Source organism: Cryptotermes secundus, unplaced genomic scaffold (assembly GCF_002891405.2).
Source record: "Cryptotermes secundus unplaced genomic scaffold, Csec_1.0 scaffold1244, whole genome shotgun sequence".
Classification (NCBI taxonomy): domain Eukaryota; kingdom Metazoa; phylum Arthropoda; class Insecta; order Blattodea; family Kalotermitidae; genus Cryptotermes; species Cryptotermes secundus.
In genome coordinates, this window is record NW_019733849.1 from 68,218 (window position 1) to 85,436 (window position 17,219).

Sequence of the window (17,219 nt, forward strand, 5' to 3'; positions counted from 1 at the left end):
ATCTCTCTTCAGTCCAAATATTCTCCTCAGCACCCTGAGTCTGTGTTCCTCCCTTAAAGTCACAGACCAGGTTTCACACCCATACACAACCAAAGGCAAAATTATAGTTTTGTAGATTCTAACTTTTATGTTTTTACACAGCAGACAAGAAGACAAAAGGTTAAGTAATATTTCAGTAAACTCAAGAAATAAATAGTGATATCTTGCGGTTCATCATTGACCTAATTTTAGATATGGATACGAACGTGATCTAATAGTTCGCTTCTAAACTTGAAAACTTCATGACACATGTCACATGTGTATTCAGTTTTTAACTCTGACCCAGTCACACTGTTCATATCTGAAGGCAATCCATCACTGGACATGATATAATGTTCTGGTGGCAGTGAAGCTGGAGGTTCTGTTTGATTTAATCTGTTCAAAACGTCATGTGCAGCAGCAGATTTGGAAGGTTCCACTTTCCCTTTTGCTGCCTTTGCAGCAGCTGCAAGTTCGTCACTGTGCTTCACAATATGTGCACAGAGAGCCTCCCTGTCTGTAACCACATAACCACACAGCTGGCAGCCATCCAAGTTTCGTGCCGCATGTACCCAGCGCACATGTTCACGTAGCACCACCTTTTGATTAAATGCTCGAGGACAAAGGGGACAGACATGAGGACGTTCACCTGTGTGAATACGTTCATGTTTACGAAGGGTTCCCCCATCACGAAAAGCCTTCCAACAGAAGCGACAACCATAAGGACGTTCCCCAGTATGGGTACGCGTGTGAATAAGGTGACCCTGGCGACTTGCAAAGCATTTTCCACAGCGCTGGCATAGGAATGGGGACCTCCCTGGAGATCCTTTACCTGCATGCATACGACCATGTTCCCACAGTCCTTGTCGACTAGCGAAGCTCTTACCACACTCAGTGCATGTAAAGGGTGAGTCAGCAGGGTGCTGGGTGCGACGATGCTCATCCAGAATCCCACGATCTTCTAGGCCAATTCCACATATCTCACAAACATGAGGGCGCTTGCGATGAATCCACATGTGCCTGAAAAAACAGTGAACTTTCTACAATCGATACTCATCAAGATAATATTGGAGTGTGACAACTTGCCATAGCAGTATTGGAGTATTGTACCTCTACTTTAATCTCCATATCATGTTGCATTACCTCATCATATGTCCACAGTTTTATCTTATTTCCAAATGTGAGATTTCAGAATATGTTTTACTTTATGTCACATCCAAACTGCAGTTCAAACTAACTTCAAATGCAGCTCCCCAAAAAATGGTGTTGATGGACACAGTACATACCATTACCCAGGCAGCAAAGTGCACAGCCTATCACCCATATGGTTTAGTTTATATGTTGACAATTCTGTGTGAAAATGTAAATACTTGCATTATTACTGATAACACGAACAAACTTCGTTTTATAATTCTCACGTTTTTGATGACCACGTCATTATATCAGGTAAAAAAATTACAATGCAAAAAGCCATGTAAATTAAATTAAATGGTTAATAAACATAACCTAATAAGAACGGAAACGTAAGTGATGGTGTTGTGAGAGTTGGGATTCTCATACTGCTGACTAAGAAAAGTACTATCTCCTGGGATGTGATGCCTTGTAATCTGGTAGAAATTCCCCCACTTTCCTCCAAAATACTGGTAAACTTCTGTCACACTACATGACATCACATCCCACTAACATACAGTAAAATAACAGCAATATAACAAGATAGGATGCATATATTTCTAGCAAGGGCCCAGGCATTGCCTGAGTTAAGCTAGCAGTCTCCATTCCTGATTAAACACAGCACACTGAAACAGTAATCTTACAAGAACATTTCTTCAGTGTCCCACAAAATATTCACAAACACATCTATTTGTTGCAGAAATGCAATTGGAAGTCATGTTATTCAAGATGTTGTGGTGTATAAACCTGTTTCTAGGCAATGACTGGGGAATGGGCAATGTATAAACCTGTTTCTAGGCAATGACTGGGGAATGGGCAATGTATAAACCTGTTTCTAGGCAATGACTGGGGAATGGGCAATGTATAAACCTGTTTCTAGGCAATGACTGGGGAATGGGCAATGTATAAACCTGTTTCTAGGCAATGACTGGGGAATGGGCAATGTATAAACCTGTTTCTAGGCAATGACTGGGGAATGGGCAATGTATAAACCTGTTTCTAGGCAATGACTGGGGAATGGGCAATGTATAAACCTGTTTCTAGGCAATGACTGGGGAATGGGCAATGTATAAACCTGTTTCTAGGCAATGACTGGGGAATGGGCAATGTATAAACCTGTTTCTAGGCAATGACTGGGGAATGGGCAATGTATAAACCTGTTTCTAGGCAATGACTGGGGAATGGGCAATGTATAAACCTGTTTCTAGGCAATGACTGGGGAATGGGCAATGTATAAACCTGTTTCTAGGCAATGACTGGGGAATGGGCAATGTATAAACCTGTTTCTAGGCAATGACTGGGGAATGGGCAATGTATAAACCTGTTTCTAGGCAATGACTGGGGAATGGGCAAAAGGACAACAATGGGTGCTAGGCAGCAGACACTTCACAAGCAACAGTTGAACTAGCAGAGGAACTGTTGGAAACATTGTTTTCTACTGTGACTCATAGGAGGTGACAAAAAGGGAACTCAGTGCTTGGGCGTACAACCAGGCCACCCTGTTCCTGGGGGATATAAATAAAGGAACCTGTCCCAAGTTAGGGGAGTCTCAAATCTGAGACAGTAAAATGTGGTCATGAGTCCCACAGGACTCGGACCTAATGATGATTGCTCTGGCAAGGATCAGCAACAATTGTAAATGACAGACCCATCCTCTCATCTTAGATGATGTTATGTAAGGACTATAACCAGAAGTGTTCAGTTGGAAAATAAAATTACTGGTTGTGAGTCTCAAGGGGCTTATTGCCAAGATGAACTGACTGGTGGTAAACTGCCAGTCATAAATTAACTCTGACTCTGAGCTACAATTAGTGTCAGATGGTAAGGATGTAAGCAGAAAGTGTTAAATTCCGTTACCAGGAAATGTCTAGAGAAGACAGAGAAGACTTTATCTGTGCTGTAGTTACAATGATATTTGGAGTATGTAGATTAGTGATAGTGTTAGAGTTATTTCTTGTTACAACCTGTGGTCAACAATCCAATCACCAATCCAAAACCCTGTCTACAGTCACATCTATCACATGACAATACTCAACCTAATCATTTACAACACATAATATTACAGAGCACTAAATGCTGTTACTTAAACCTTTCCTTCATCTCCAATACAGTCGCAAACATGTCACAGTCTGTAGGAAATGCAACTGGAAGTCATTTTATTCAAGGCAGTGATAGATTTTACACAGTGATAGGTTACCCATGAAACTGTATGTTAATGTTGAGATTTTGTCGATACTCCAATAGACAATCCACTTCAGAAAGTTTGCAGGCCCTGAAAAGGGCCGTTCGGCTGGGATGTTTGACCGGTGAAGTAGGGCTGCGTGCGCCGGTAGAAATAAAGTCGGCTGCGGTGTGTTGACTAATGTTGCGGCAGCTGAGTTAGTTGACTGGTTGCAGTGCGGCAGTTGTCGGAAGTTGCCTGGTCACAGTGCGGCAGTTGTCAGAAGTTGCCTGGTCGCAAAGCGTGGGTGCTGGAAGAAGTCTGGTTGTGGAGCACAGTCGCTGGAGTGGCAGCAGCTGCGCCAGTTGCCCAGTGAGTCGGGCATTACCGCCGGCAAGTCGAGGCAGCCGAGATGCCCAGTGAGTCGGGCATGACCGCCGGAGAGCCGAGGCAGCCGTCCCTGACGCAGTGAAGTGCCGATGACTCCGAAGACTGATGGCTCTGCATGAAGTGTGATAGCTGGCTGGTTGGTGTGGTCACTGCTGCTGACTGACTGCCTATGACCGTGTTTTTGGCAAGCAATGTGCTCCGCCTTTTATACAATGCGTGATGGAGGAGCGATTTTTGCAGAGCATTGATTGGCTAGCGCGTGTAATGATCTGGATGTGGGCTAGACAGCAAGTGCTGTATAAATGTGAGCGTTGGAAGCAACGCGATTGGGTAGCGTGAGTGATGGTGAAAGATGAGCTGGAAAGTGGGTGCTGTATAGATATGATATGTGGAATGTTCCCACGATGTATTTCTATTATGCTTAAGAGTAACAAATTTTTTAAACATATATTATATGTGTATTCATGCAGAGCTTCATTTTTAAATATCAAAACAGCATAAATAAACAAACTGTTAAATGCACAATAACATAACCTCACAGACAGTTTCATAGTTTGCATTACTATCAATACAGGGCAGTACATATACTATATCTCATTTATGCTATTGGAGGGCAATACGAATACTAAAATATTGTAATAGATGAAATGTCTTTATTTTTAGTCTGAGACATTGTGACATATCATTTCTGTGATCTTCATAACACACTTATTTGAAATATCATATACAATATCATAAGATACCTAAAACTGAAAATAATGGTGTAAACACGTTTTATTCCCATTGTTAGGTACTCATTATTTCACCATCTTGTGTTCCAGACAGAAATATCACTAATATGTAAATTCCTTAGTTGTAGCCTGTACCCAGATGGGATGTAAAAAAAAAAATGCCGTAGCTGCATACCCTCAGGTTTCCAAAGTCAAAAAATAGCCACACTCTTGTTTTCCAATTTATATACACAAAAGTAGGAATTGAACAAGTATGTCATTTTTCTACATAGTCTCCTTCCTTTTTCATGCACTTCGTCCAGCGGTCCACAAGCTTGCATATTCCCTCCAAGAAGAAGGTTTTCGGTTGGTTGCGCAACCATTTATGCACCGCTTCCTGCCCTTCTCTGTCTGTAGAAAATCAACAACCTCATAAAGCATCTTTGAGCGGTCCAAAGAGATGATAGTTGGAAGGGGCAAGATCTAGGCTGTAGGCAGGGTGTTCCAGCACCTCAAAACCCAAATGGTTAATGGTTTCAACGGTCTGGCCGGCCATGTGTGGGTGTGCATTGTCATGCAACAACACTTTCTTCGATAACAGGCCTCGGCATTTGGTGCAAATTCCTGGCTTCAGATTGTTGGCCAGCAAATCACTGTATCTTGCACTGTTGATCGTACACCCTTTTTCCAGGTAGTCTTCCAGTATAGGCCCTTCTGAGTCCCAAAAACGGTTAGCATCACCTTTCCAGTGGAAGATTGAGTCTTGAATTTCTTGTCCGGCCACTTTTAAACTTCTCGATCCACTCATACACACTTATACGTGGTAGAGCACTGTCCCCGTATTGTGTTGAAAGCCTCCAATGAATTTCAGCCCCTGACACACCTTCCAACCAGAGAAATCGGATCGCTGTTCTTTGTTCCTCCTTGGTGCACACTGCTAGCAGAGCGGCCATGTTTACACTGTCACAGCATCAAGGAAAATGATGAGATCAAGGTCAAACTTCAACCACGTGACCACAGTGGTACTAACTCTAAGCACACATGTGCAGAAGGCAGTGTGACAAACCTGAAGATGTGTTATGGCAAAAGTGCCGATAATTTCTGACTTTCCCTCATATACAGGGTGTCCCAGGAGGAATGGACCAAACTTCGGGAGGGTGTTCCTTATGTTAAAGTATGCTGATATAACCCAAAACACCTATGTCCAATGTTGAACGGTTACGGAGATAATGGCCAGAGAAGTGTCAAAGTTTGACCGGTGTTACACACTTGTTGATTACAAAATACGTATTAAAACTGGCAGGAATATGTGGATTCTGTAATGTTAATAATGTACGTAACATCAAACTAACTTGTGAGTGACATGAAGCCATAAAATTGAAGTACAAAATACTAGCTCGCCATGTCATAATTGTCCTTAGTGTTTCCAAGCACTATACATGACACATGACTGGCAAGTGCTGACGTAACGTGGCTGACTGCGCTATAAGCCGACCACATAACTGTATTAAATGTACATTCACGGAAAATCTCTTTTGGAGTTTCGTTTCCATTATCTCATGTGGATTATTATGGGACCACGTATGCACATTTAGTAAGTTATTTACACTGTCCAGGTTAAAAGACGCCACTGAATAAAATGTCGCTTAACAGTTCGGGATGAGCTTTTTATCCAGTGGCACAAATCCATACGCTGTGCATGGTCACCTGGTTCCAGATGTTGTATGCTTTGATCATGGTAAGGATAACTCTTCATCATGTAAAGTTCGCCACACCTGCATACGTGATACGCCAATGCGAGAGGCCATTCTACAAGTGGACAGACGCGGACTTCTCTGAACCATCTCAGGAATGTTCTCTCGTATGTCTATCATTTGTACATCCTCCCTTTCAGAGTGCACAGAAACACTCGGAAGAGAACCAGTATCATGCAATGTCTGGTGAATTCGCGTAAATACACTTCGAGATGGAATCCTTCGATCGGGAAAACGCCTTTGGTATTCTTCAACAGCAGCATGTGCATTGCCACTGCAAAATCCACACACAAAATGCATATCACAATATTCCACGTGTGAAAACACAAGAGGCATTTCAGCAACTCATCACACAACTAATCACGACCCCGCCGCAACGTACTCTGTAGGTAGCACATGAGCTTACGGCTAGTGTGAATCACGACACTCAAGGACAAACAGATAACGAGGTCTCAGCTGACAGGTATAGTGCGTGGGCCCGCCAGAAGACCACACTTTTCTCGGGCCATTATCTCCATAACCGCTGAACTTTGGACATAGGTGTTTTGGGTTATATCGGCATACTTTAACATAAGGAACACCCTCCCGAAGTTTGGTCCATTCCTCCTGGGACACCCTGTATATATATATATATATATGACAAGCATCAGTTTTCTAGAGTCCATGGCTTTTGAGTTAGAGCATGAACACAAACCCATAAACATTCTCTTTCCCTTTCCAGAGAACTAAATATAGTGATCTTCAAGTTAATTTGTAACATTTTCTTGCGAATATCTCTCTCATCTGTTTACTTAGCCACCATTAAAGGGACCCATAAACAACAGAAGCAGATAAAATAAGACAGGAAACAGAATGGCCTCTCTTCACCTCAGCATTCTATGTTCATACTATTCATAAAGCTCAAAGTATGAAAATATGGTTACTTTGGTTGCATAGTTGGTGAGGTACTATGCTACAAGTCGGAAGGTCGTAGGTTTCATTCCTGATGTTTTCATTGGATTTTTCAACTGACCTAACCCTTCCAGCCACACTATGGCTCTGGGGTCGATTCAGCCTCAAACGAGTACCATGAATTTTCCTGGGGGTAAAGGGGGTTGGCCGACACATAAGGCTAACAGCATCACCACCATCTGTGAGCTGACTTTCTAGACAATGTAGGGGCCTCATGACCCTATGAGTCTCCGCAACGTGTTACGGGGATAGGTTAAACTATTTTTTTTTTGCCTATTACTGTTCTTACTACGGTTAAACCCACTATCATGATTTCTACTTTCAATATATGGTTACCACATTGCAGTAGTGGTGCTCTCACCTCACAAGTTTTGTTTCACACATTATTACCAGATGCAGGAAATGAAAAGCCAACTTAGGCGTGCCCTCCAGTTGCATAACGTATATATCAAAGTTTATCAAAATCTGCCCATCTGTTCTTCAGTTGAAACATGTGAGTGGAGCATGGTTGGAAACATAGTAGGACATGCAGCATACATGACAATCCCTTGCACACTGTGCAAAGAACATATAATAAGAGAATAAGTACAGTATAAAATACGAATATATGGTCAGTGGTGAGCTGTTGTTTTTATTGTGCTGTCTTCAGAGTGCATCTTAAATAGGAATATTCTTGAACAGTACTATTTTCTGGCTTGTAATGCCACGTAGTCAGGTTCCAGAGGAACCATGGTGGACTTATACTGAAATACATGGTGTTATGTCTCATAGGACAGAACTGTTCATAGTCAAAACCTCAAATCTGGCAGAAATATTCCTATTTCAAGAGCTTTTAGTGGTAACATCTATGCAGATACTTTGGGAGACTGTGTGTTTACAGTGGATGATGGGGTATTCAAAATACTCGAGCAAGGCAATGTGTGATAGGAGAATTTCATAAACTACATCACTCAATGTATACACATTGTTTCCCTAAAGTTTTTATAGTGATACTATCACTAAAAGCTAATGCAACAAGAATATTCCTACTACAAAATGTGCATTGAAGACAGCACACAATAACAATGGTTCCTTCATTCATTCATCAATGGCACTACAGCCCTTTGTTGAGCCCTGGCCTTTTCTTCCATTTTGTAATCTTTTTACACACGATATGACTCCTTGGATGAGTGATCAGCCCATCACAAGGCAACCTACATACAGGACAACACAAACACAGAAAAAACGCACACACAGACATCCATGCCTTGAGTGGAATTTGAATCCATGATCACAGCGTTCAAGGGAGCAAAGACAGTTCATGCCTTAGACTGCATGACCACTGTGATAGGCATGATAATGGTTCACCCTTGGCAATATACAGTGGAACCCCCATTTAATGTTTCTCAATTTGAAGTTTTCCCTCATTTAACAATCAGTATCAATAATGTATAAATTTTTTTTTTTTCAGTCACAGCCTGATAGATTATAAGGCCGAGGGCACATGAAGGAAACTGGCAACCGCAACGCAACCACAATTTCTGAGAATTGTTATCAGTCTGAGTGGAACACGTTACTGAATGGAGCAGTGCAAATTGAGGAAACAGCAACATGGTTTCCTTGGTGTTCCCTCGCCCTAACAGTTGGTGGTTGAGTGACTTGGCCTCAGATTGCCCTCCAAAGTTCAAGACTGACGTACTCTTCACGAACTTATAACTGCCCTGATGGAGTAGATTCATCCTTGAGAAGCTCTTATTTTGACATTGCCACAACACACTCCATTTTTTGCATATATATTTTGTAATCGTTTCCTTAAATTAATACATAGTGGACATTGTTCCAAATGATCCCGAATGCAACAAATGGATGGTGCCTTGAGGATACAATAATTCCCACCTCTAACTACCACTGCCTCCAGTGATCCATGCTTACACATGTTAAATCACAATTTCAATGAATCTGCGTGGGTTGGAACTTTAATAGTGGCAACACTGCTGTAGAGATGCCATGCAATGGAACCAAATAATGTCGCTTATACCACACATTAGTTACATACCTACCTTACCTCAGAGCAAATGGACTCTCCCTTCCCACAACACGAGCATGTGCAGTGACGAGAAGAACAGAGCCTCGTGTTAGTTGGGAGTCTAATGTAGTGTTGTCATGATGTTGTCAAAACAGGAACAATGGAGTTGGATAAAGATTGAATGTGCCAGAGGCCATACAGCACAACAGTGTCATCAAGGTCTTCAAGAGGCTTGCGGGGAATCTGCATTGCCTTACAGAACAGTGGCAGGTGGCTAAAAGCCTTCAACGAGGGACGCCAAAATGTGGCAGACATGCGTCGACCAGGTCATCCTAGTGTCAGTGAAGAAGTGTATGCTCTTTCTGCGTTGCTGGAGAGTGATGGACGCCATACGATTCGTGAGCTGGCCCGAGAGACAGGATTAGCACATACGACTGTGCTTCACATTCTGAAGGAATGCCTGGGCATGAAAAAAATTCCATCACGATGGGTTCCGCATGATTTGATGGAAATGTAGAAATGGTTACGATATGATGCTGCTCGTAACCACTTGGAGCGCTATGAGCGCGAAGGAGAGGCTTTCTTATGCTGTATCATTACACTGGATGAGACATGGGCCAAATCATACACACCACAAATGAAATGCCAATTGAATGAATTGCTTCATTACGGGTCACCACAAAAATCAAAAGTTCGTCGGAACCCCAGCAATGTGAAAGTTATGGTGATTCTCATGTACAACAGTGATGGTGTTATCCTAACGCATACCGTTCCCCAACAGCAAACCATCAGTGTGCAGTATTACTGTTCATTCTTGGAACAGAACCTGCGACCAGCTTTGAGAAAGAAGCGGCGACACTTTCTGCAGAACCCACCCATCATTTTGCAGGACAATGCTTGGCTGAATGCAGTGCAAGCTGTGGCTGATTTGTTTGATCGATGGGGCTGGGAAGTGCTGTACCATCCACCATACTCCCCGGACTTAAGCCCTTGTGACTTCGACTTGATTCCTAAGATGATGGAACCACTTCCTGGCATTTGCTTCAGAACTGTTCCAGAGATTCTTCAGTCTGACTGCTCCATTCGAACTATTAACACAACAGGTGCTGCTAAAGGTATCCTACAACTTCCACATGGCTGGCAACGGGTTGTACACAATGCTGGTGACCACACTGAAGGACAGTAAAACTTCGAAACATGCATCAATTTTGTATCAGTTGTAAATAAATAGTTGCTACTATTAAAGTTCCAACCCTTGTATATGCTATCAACAATGGAAATTTGTATCTGGCAAAGGCTGACTGCAACGTGGACTGCAGCATAAGTAACTTTCATGATAGCCTGGCAATCCTCCCTGTATCTGCTAATGACAATGGTTGCTACATGAAGACAGAATGGGAAGCCTCAGGCTTCAAGGTAGCTTTTCCAAGACTGGAATGAAACGTGGACAGTGATGGCCAGAAGTGAAGTCAGAATCACAGGCCCTTGGAATAAACAGGAGTGTGTGACAGACATCTCAGAAAGCCCGATATTTTGCAGAAAAGAAAACAGTTTGATAAGATAATTCACCAGCTCTGTAAATTTCTGACTATCTGTACACTATACCATAGTAGCTGAGTGGTTGGTGATCATAAATTTAGAAATCTGAAGAAATGTACTCAGATTCACAGTTCTCAGAAACTTTCCAGACTTCAGGTCATATGCTCCAACTTATCAGTTCTGAAAGCTCGTAATCACTTAAACCAGGTAAAAGAGAACTGTAATTATAATGAAGAACTGAAATATTACCTAAACAGCTTCTGTTTGGTAGTAAATCCTTTCTCGCATTCTGTGCAAGAGTGTTTTCCAATTTTGGCTGGCTGTGCAATATCTGAACTGGGGTTCACAGAGCATCTGTTCATCTCAGATCTTTCAGTCTCCTCCTGCTGGTGTTGTGGTGAGGTTCCTACCACTTTCCCGAGACAAGTCTCCTTGTGCTGACGCAAGGATATATCTTCAGGAAACATTTCCTCACATTTGTCGCACTCTACTGGGCTACCCCAATGATCCTGGTGCAAGCGAACATGTGATTCTAGGGCTTTCCCACGGGCAAACCCTATTCCACAGTGACGGCAAACATGCGGACGACTGGTATCAAGAGGGGGTTTGGGAGGTTCTGCTACTGGAGGACATGTAAATGTTTCTTCAATTGAGGAACATTCCACTGCTGGCATACACGGCACTGATTCCACTTTGACAGCTGCACCTCCATATCCCTCAGTACTGAAATTGAAGTTGCAGTTTCTTGTCATGTAGTCATCTTGTGTTACATTATTGAAATTGCCAACATCAAATCCTGACTGGTTATTGTTCCCATGCTGTGCTGCAGTTGAAAAAGTGGCAGTATTACACTGTTGTCCCTGTAAAGTTCGAACAGATTCAACAATAGGTCCCGAATTTGCCCCATAATCAAACTCAGAAATAGTTTCACTTATATTTGTAATCTGAGAGTACTGTTTGGGCTCCACAGACTGATAATTAAGTTCATGATTACTTGATGTAACTGGTGTTTCACTGTTCTCATTATGGGGTAACACATTTCCATCGGTGATGGTGCAAGATTCTGTTTCACAGCTGTAAGGTGCATCCCATCCATTGTAGGATGACATTTGTATTACTGAGACTTTTTCAGAAATTGGCTGGATTGACTGTGATGAGGTTGCTGGTGCAAAGTAAGGTGATACTGCAGTAAAAACTGAAGTGCCAAGAGAAAGCAATGCACGTCCAGGAAAATATGTGTGAATTTTCATGTGATTTGTGAGACTTGATGGACGTTGGAAATCAGCTCCACACTGAGGACATCTGTGTGGCCGTTCCACCTGGTGACACACCATATGGTTCTGTAGATCTGCTTTCCGGCGAAAAAGGTTGCCACAAATCCTGCAGGAGAATCCAAATCATAATGTGAGCAATAACTTTGCACATAATAATTAATTCTGTTCTTGGGTTATTACTGTTTGGCTGTGGGTGATGTCACTGATGTTTTGGAACTACACGCTGCCTCCACCCTCAGGGTTAAGCCCGAAGATAGGGGCAATATCAGCAATATTGCCTGCAACCACAAAGTGTAACAACCAAACAAGAAAATTAACATAAATAATTAACCACTGTGAAAGCCTAAACTCAGTAAGTTTGCATCTGTATATTGAGTTCAAAGATGGTGTATTTTATTTTCAGTCCTCAGTTGTAATAGTCAAAGAAATTGTGGCCTAGCATAGGCTACATGATATTGCTTTGCCATAGCTGTTGCAGCTCTGCATTTCCTATGACTGTACTATCTACCATTGAAACTGATGTAATCAGTTCATTAGTGAGGGCATAAATCTTGTTCTTGAGATGTCATTCTCACAGTAATGAAATGGCTCAAACCCTACTCGACTTCACTGACAATGTAGATACATGATATACAATATGAAATAACCATTTTCTTAACACGGTTACTTTTTATGATAATGTTTTAACATTCTATGCATAACAGAAAATAGGAATGTGCTCAAGACATACTCAGCTGCCAAACATCTAACACTTTCAGAATTTCATACAATAAAATCAGGTTCTGTTTAGAAAATAAGATGCTAAGTTAAAGCTTTTTAAGTGAAAAAAATTCCTCAAGCACATCCATAAATACCTGCTCGAAATGATAAACTACTTCATGTCAGCATAACTGAAATAAAATATGGAAAACCTACTTATAATGGAATCCAAAGAGATCTTAACATTATACTTCTTAATTGTTTACATGTTTCAATATTGTGGCGTATTGGCTCTATGCAGGAACTGTTGAGCCACATAGGCCTCGGGGCACACGTGCAACATGAGAGTTGCGGATTGTATCAGCGCGTTGCTAGGCGACAACTTTGTGAACACTTGGATGGTGCAACAGGGACTGAGAGTGACATCACATACCTCCACTCATCCCGTTGCTGCACGACGCTCGGTAAACACGCCTGACAACAATACCTGATATCTGTTGCCAAGCAGCAATGTGTTTTCTATGTGGTCCGTGCCGAGCCTGTATAAGGAACAGCGAACACTATTCAGCCAGTATTCAGTATGAGTATGAGTTATGAGTAGTATGGAGCACACGTATTAAAGATAAGCAGCGACACACACAGAGAGAGCCTACACAGAACAATACCTGAACAGCGTTAAACAAGAAGTGGCCGGTGCAGCACTATAGACATAGGGCATGTACCCTGAGAAATTTTAATTTCAAAATTTGAAAAAGAAAAAGAACAAAAATCTTATAGACATTTTAACTTGAATTAAAGTTTTAAAAAAGTGCTAAATTTAGAAATCAAATTAACGCGTGTAGGTTAACAAAGATTTTATACAATTAGAAAGACTGGTGATTTTAAATTTTAACAGGCAGTGTAACAGCTACGTAAGAATACACACCTGATGATGGCCATTTAGGGCCGAAACATGTAGTGTGGAGGAGGGAAAGAAAAAAGAACTACAATTAAATTGTTACACTTAAGACGGTGTTTGTCTCATATATATAGTATGGAGTATTGAGTATTGAGTACAGGTTACGAGTATTCAGTATGAGCATGAGTTACGAGCAGTTGAGAGTGGAGGAAGCAAGCGACACAGATGAAGGAATACAGAAGGTTGTCTGTGAGGATGTCAACTGTGATTTAGAAGACTTTATATGTGCAACAGTGGATTAGATCTTATGTGTGTTAAGTCAGCGACAGCGCTGTATTAGAGTGTAACTGAAAGAGTGCGTGTAACCAAGATGTTAATCATCCAAACTAGAACCCGTCATTTCGTCACGTGTACCCCATTCACGTGACAATATAAAAGGTACTTGCTTCTAGACACATTACATAAAAAAAATTGCACAATACATACCCTAAAACTCAGAAACTCCTTTATGTGTGTGAACACTGTAACTGAGCAGTGGCTTTCTTTCTATTTTTACTTTTCCCATTAGTTGTAAAGTATTTTGTTCCCACTTAAGAGAGGAATGTTCCTTCTCATATAAATTCCAGTAAGCAGAGTATGGAAAAGAGAGAGAGAGAGAGAAAAACAAGAATATTCAGACAAAAAAAAAAGGTTAAATTAACTCTGTACATTACAAAATAATGTATTTTAGTTTTTTCTCTGTGACTAGAGGAATTTTCTGATAAAGGCAGAATTTTATTTAACCCATTTCAGACTGTATCTTAGGCATCTATACAGGCCAAGCCATAGCTCAGGCAGTTAGTTGCTGGCCATGTGAGTTTTGTGGTGGACAAAGCAGAGCTGGGGCAGGTTTTCTCTAAGTACTTCTGTTTCCCCTGCCAGTCTTCATTCCACCAATTGCTCCAAAATTGCTCATCTCTGGGGCTGGTACAATAGGCCAGTAGTAGCCGCAGTACCAAGTGGACTCAGTCTCACCACACTACTACTACTACTACTACTACTACTACTACTACTACTACTACTACTAATAATAATAATAATAATAATAATTTATATTGCAGTCATTAACCCATACTTACTTACTTACTTACTCATGGAGCTGAGCCCTTCTTGAGGAGCTGCCAATTCTGCAGCTACTCAAGAATTTCCCAGCATTTTATGGAACTCAAAGGTTCATCATCGTGTTCATGAGAGCCCTCCACTGGTCCCTATCCTGAGCCAGATCTATCCAATCCATACCATCCCATCCTATCTCTCTAAGATCCATTCTAATATTGTCCACCCACCTACGCCTTGGTCTTCCCTGTGGTCTCTTTCCTTCTGGCTTTCCCACCAATATCGTATATGCATTCCTCCTCTCCCCCATTCGTTCTACATGACCTGCCCACCTCATCCTACTTGACTTGATCATTCTAATTATATTTGAAGAAGAGTACAAGTTTTGAAGCTCCTCATTATGCAGTAGTCATTAACCCATACTGAGAAATACTCCTCTTATTAAAATGAAAACAGGTCCTGTATGCACCAAATAATTTGGCAGAAACCATATTGCTTCATTGCAATGGATCTGATTTGTCTCACTTAGAGACAGCCCAGCATTTTAGAGGAACATATCACCTCCATCTTCAGGGTCAGTGTGTAAGCTAAGCATAAAACCAGTAGAAGCAGGGAGCAAGCAAAGTTTGCTTGCCGCCTAATTCTTGGTTTCTTGCTTGCTTATGCACTGACACTGAAAAGGGGGGCAATGTTCCTCTAAAATGTTGGGCTCCCTCCAAACTACATGGCATTACAACACAAAAGACTGTACACATGTCTTCATCTTGTAACCGATCATTACCTACGGGCACCATTCTTAAATATTACCAACTATAATATAAATTTTTAATTTTTATTAATACTTAGGACTTAATACCATTTTTGTACTAAAGGTGACTTATACTCAGTTTTGCAGTAAGTATTCTGAGAATTGGTAACAAGGAAATGTTTAGATAAGGACTACTGCAACTCGAGACAATCCCATGATAGAAAGAAAGGTATATGTATCAGTTACTCCCCCTCCAACCAGGCAAACTAAAGAAACTTCCAGAACACTCTCAAACTGTAGAGTGGTGTGGAAGCTTGAAGAAAAATCTCTTATGCTGAAGGTTCTTGAAGTATTATGTCATACAAGAGTATTTAGAGGCTGATTTCAGATGGTGCTGATCATGGTATTCATTGCAGTGTTGGGTGTTGTGTATTACTGACTATTGCTGACTAGTAGTGAACAGTGCAGTTATGTATCAGAGTAGTTGTATCAGCATAANAAAGAAAGGTATATGTATCAGTTACTCCCCCTCCAACCAGGCAAACTAAAGAAACTTCCAGAACACTCTCAAACTGTAGAGTGGTGTGGAAGCTTGAAGAAAAATCTCTTATGCTGAAGGTTCTTGAAGTATTATGTCATACAAGAGTATTTAGAGGCTGATTTCAGATGGTGCTGATCATGGTATTCATTGCAGTGTTGGGTGTTGTGTATTACTGACTATTGCTGGCTGGTAGTGAACAGTGCAGTTATGTATCAGAGTAGTTGTATCAGCATAAACAAACTGATTTGTGTAATATCGTGTAGTGCTGTTAACGATAAATTAAGTTCATCATTTTCACGACTACAGTGTGGTCCAGGGACTTCTTTGGGAGGAACCTCTCATCGAAGCAAGGCCCATTAAGCCTTGAAGAGAATCTCATGCCCTGAACATTGTTCCCCTTCCTAACCTCACGTCACTCCCAGTACTTTGACGTGGTCCTAAGACCACGTGGTGTTCAACAACTATGACTGAGCAGAATATGTGAAGAAGAACCATTATAAGTGGTGCCCAAAGCAAGGTTCCATTAGCGTGAGAGGAAGAACAGTCATAATCTGCCTGAAGCTGTTACACTGATAGCACTTACACTATGTAGTGTTTGGGAGAGTACATAATATTAATCCATACAAAGACAACCTTAACATGTGTGAGTGAATCTTGAGCAACAAAGAACACAAGGACTCTGGATATAAACAAAACAAATGATGAACAGCTGCAGAATAAGCAAAGCATGGATATATGTACATTCTAATGACAAAAATATCAAAATCCACATTCCAGTTTTTACTTATGATGCAATGATAACACACGTCTGTACTACACAGTGAAATGCCCATTTAAAATTTCATTTTGGAGCTGAGGATCTGAAAACTAAACTAAGGAAAATATTAAATGTAGGTCATTTAACACTGAGTTTGACTTAGGATCTCTGAAACTGAACATTAAATGACGGCTATTCATAATGTTGTATTTTAGCATCCTGTTGCACTGATTTTCATCCGTGATACGTATACAGTTTCCGTCTTGTAGTGCACTCAATTTCTTCTGTTACTTCACATGTTTCGGCAACATAGTGCCATCGCAGCTAAGAAGGGAACACACATCACAAGACACGGTTTACACAGAATATAAGAAAAACGACCCCCATAGAGGAAGAACCACACACAAGTTTTAATTATGACACATAAGATGAATAATCTTAACAAGTTTTAGTGTGTGTAAATTCATTATAGTTGACAAATACGCACTTTTTAAATACTTTTTAAATAA

General features: G+C 41.2%; 1 protein-coding gene and 1 long non-coding RNA gene across 3 annotated transcripts in view; one reads left to right on the forward strand and one right to left on the reverse strand.

The window, feature by feature from the left end:
- Positions 1-85: 85 nt before the first annotated feature.
- LOC111868316 (zinc finger protein 23) overlaps positions 86-17,219 on the reverse strand; it is a 28,660-nt gene continuing 11,526 nt past the window's right edge. For both annotated transcript variants that reach the window (XM_023858865.2, XM_023858866.2), the window contains exons 4-5: positions 10,948-12,078; positions 86-1,038 (exon numbers count right to left, since the gene is read on the reverse strand). In XM_023858865.2, the coding sequence (XP_023714633.1) occupies positions 228-1,038; positions 10,948-12,078 (1,942 nt within the window). In that variant the 3' untranslated portion in view covers positions 86-227. The remainder of the gene's footprint in view (positions 1,039-10,947; positions 12,079-17,219) is intronic.
- On the forward strand, positions 14,998-16,253 carry LOC117282616. Its single transcript, XR_004513422.1, has 2 exons — positions 14,998-15,641; positions 15,920-16,253. It is a non-coding gene; the product is annotated as an uncharacterized LOC117282616 (long non-coding RNA).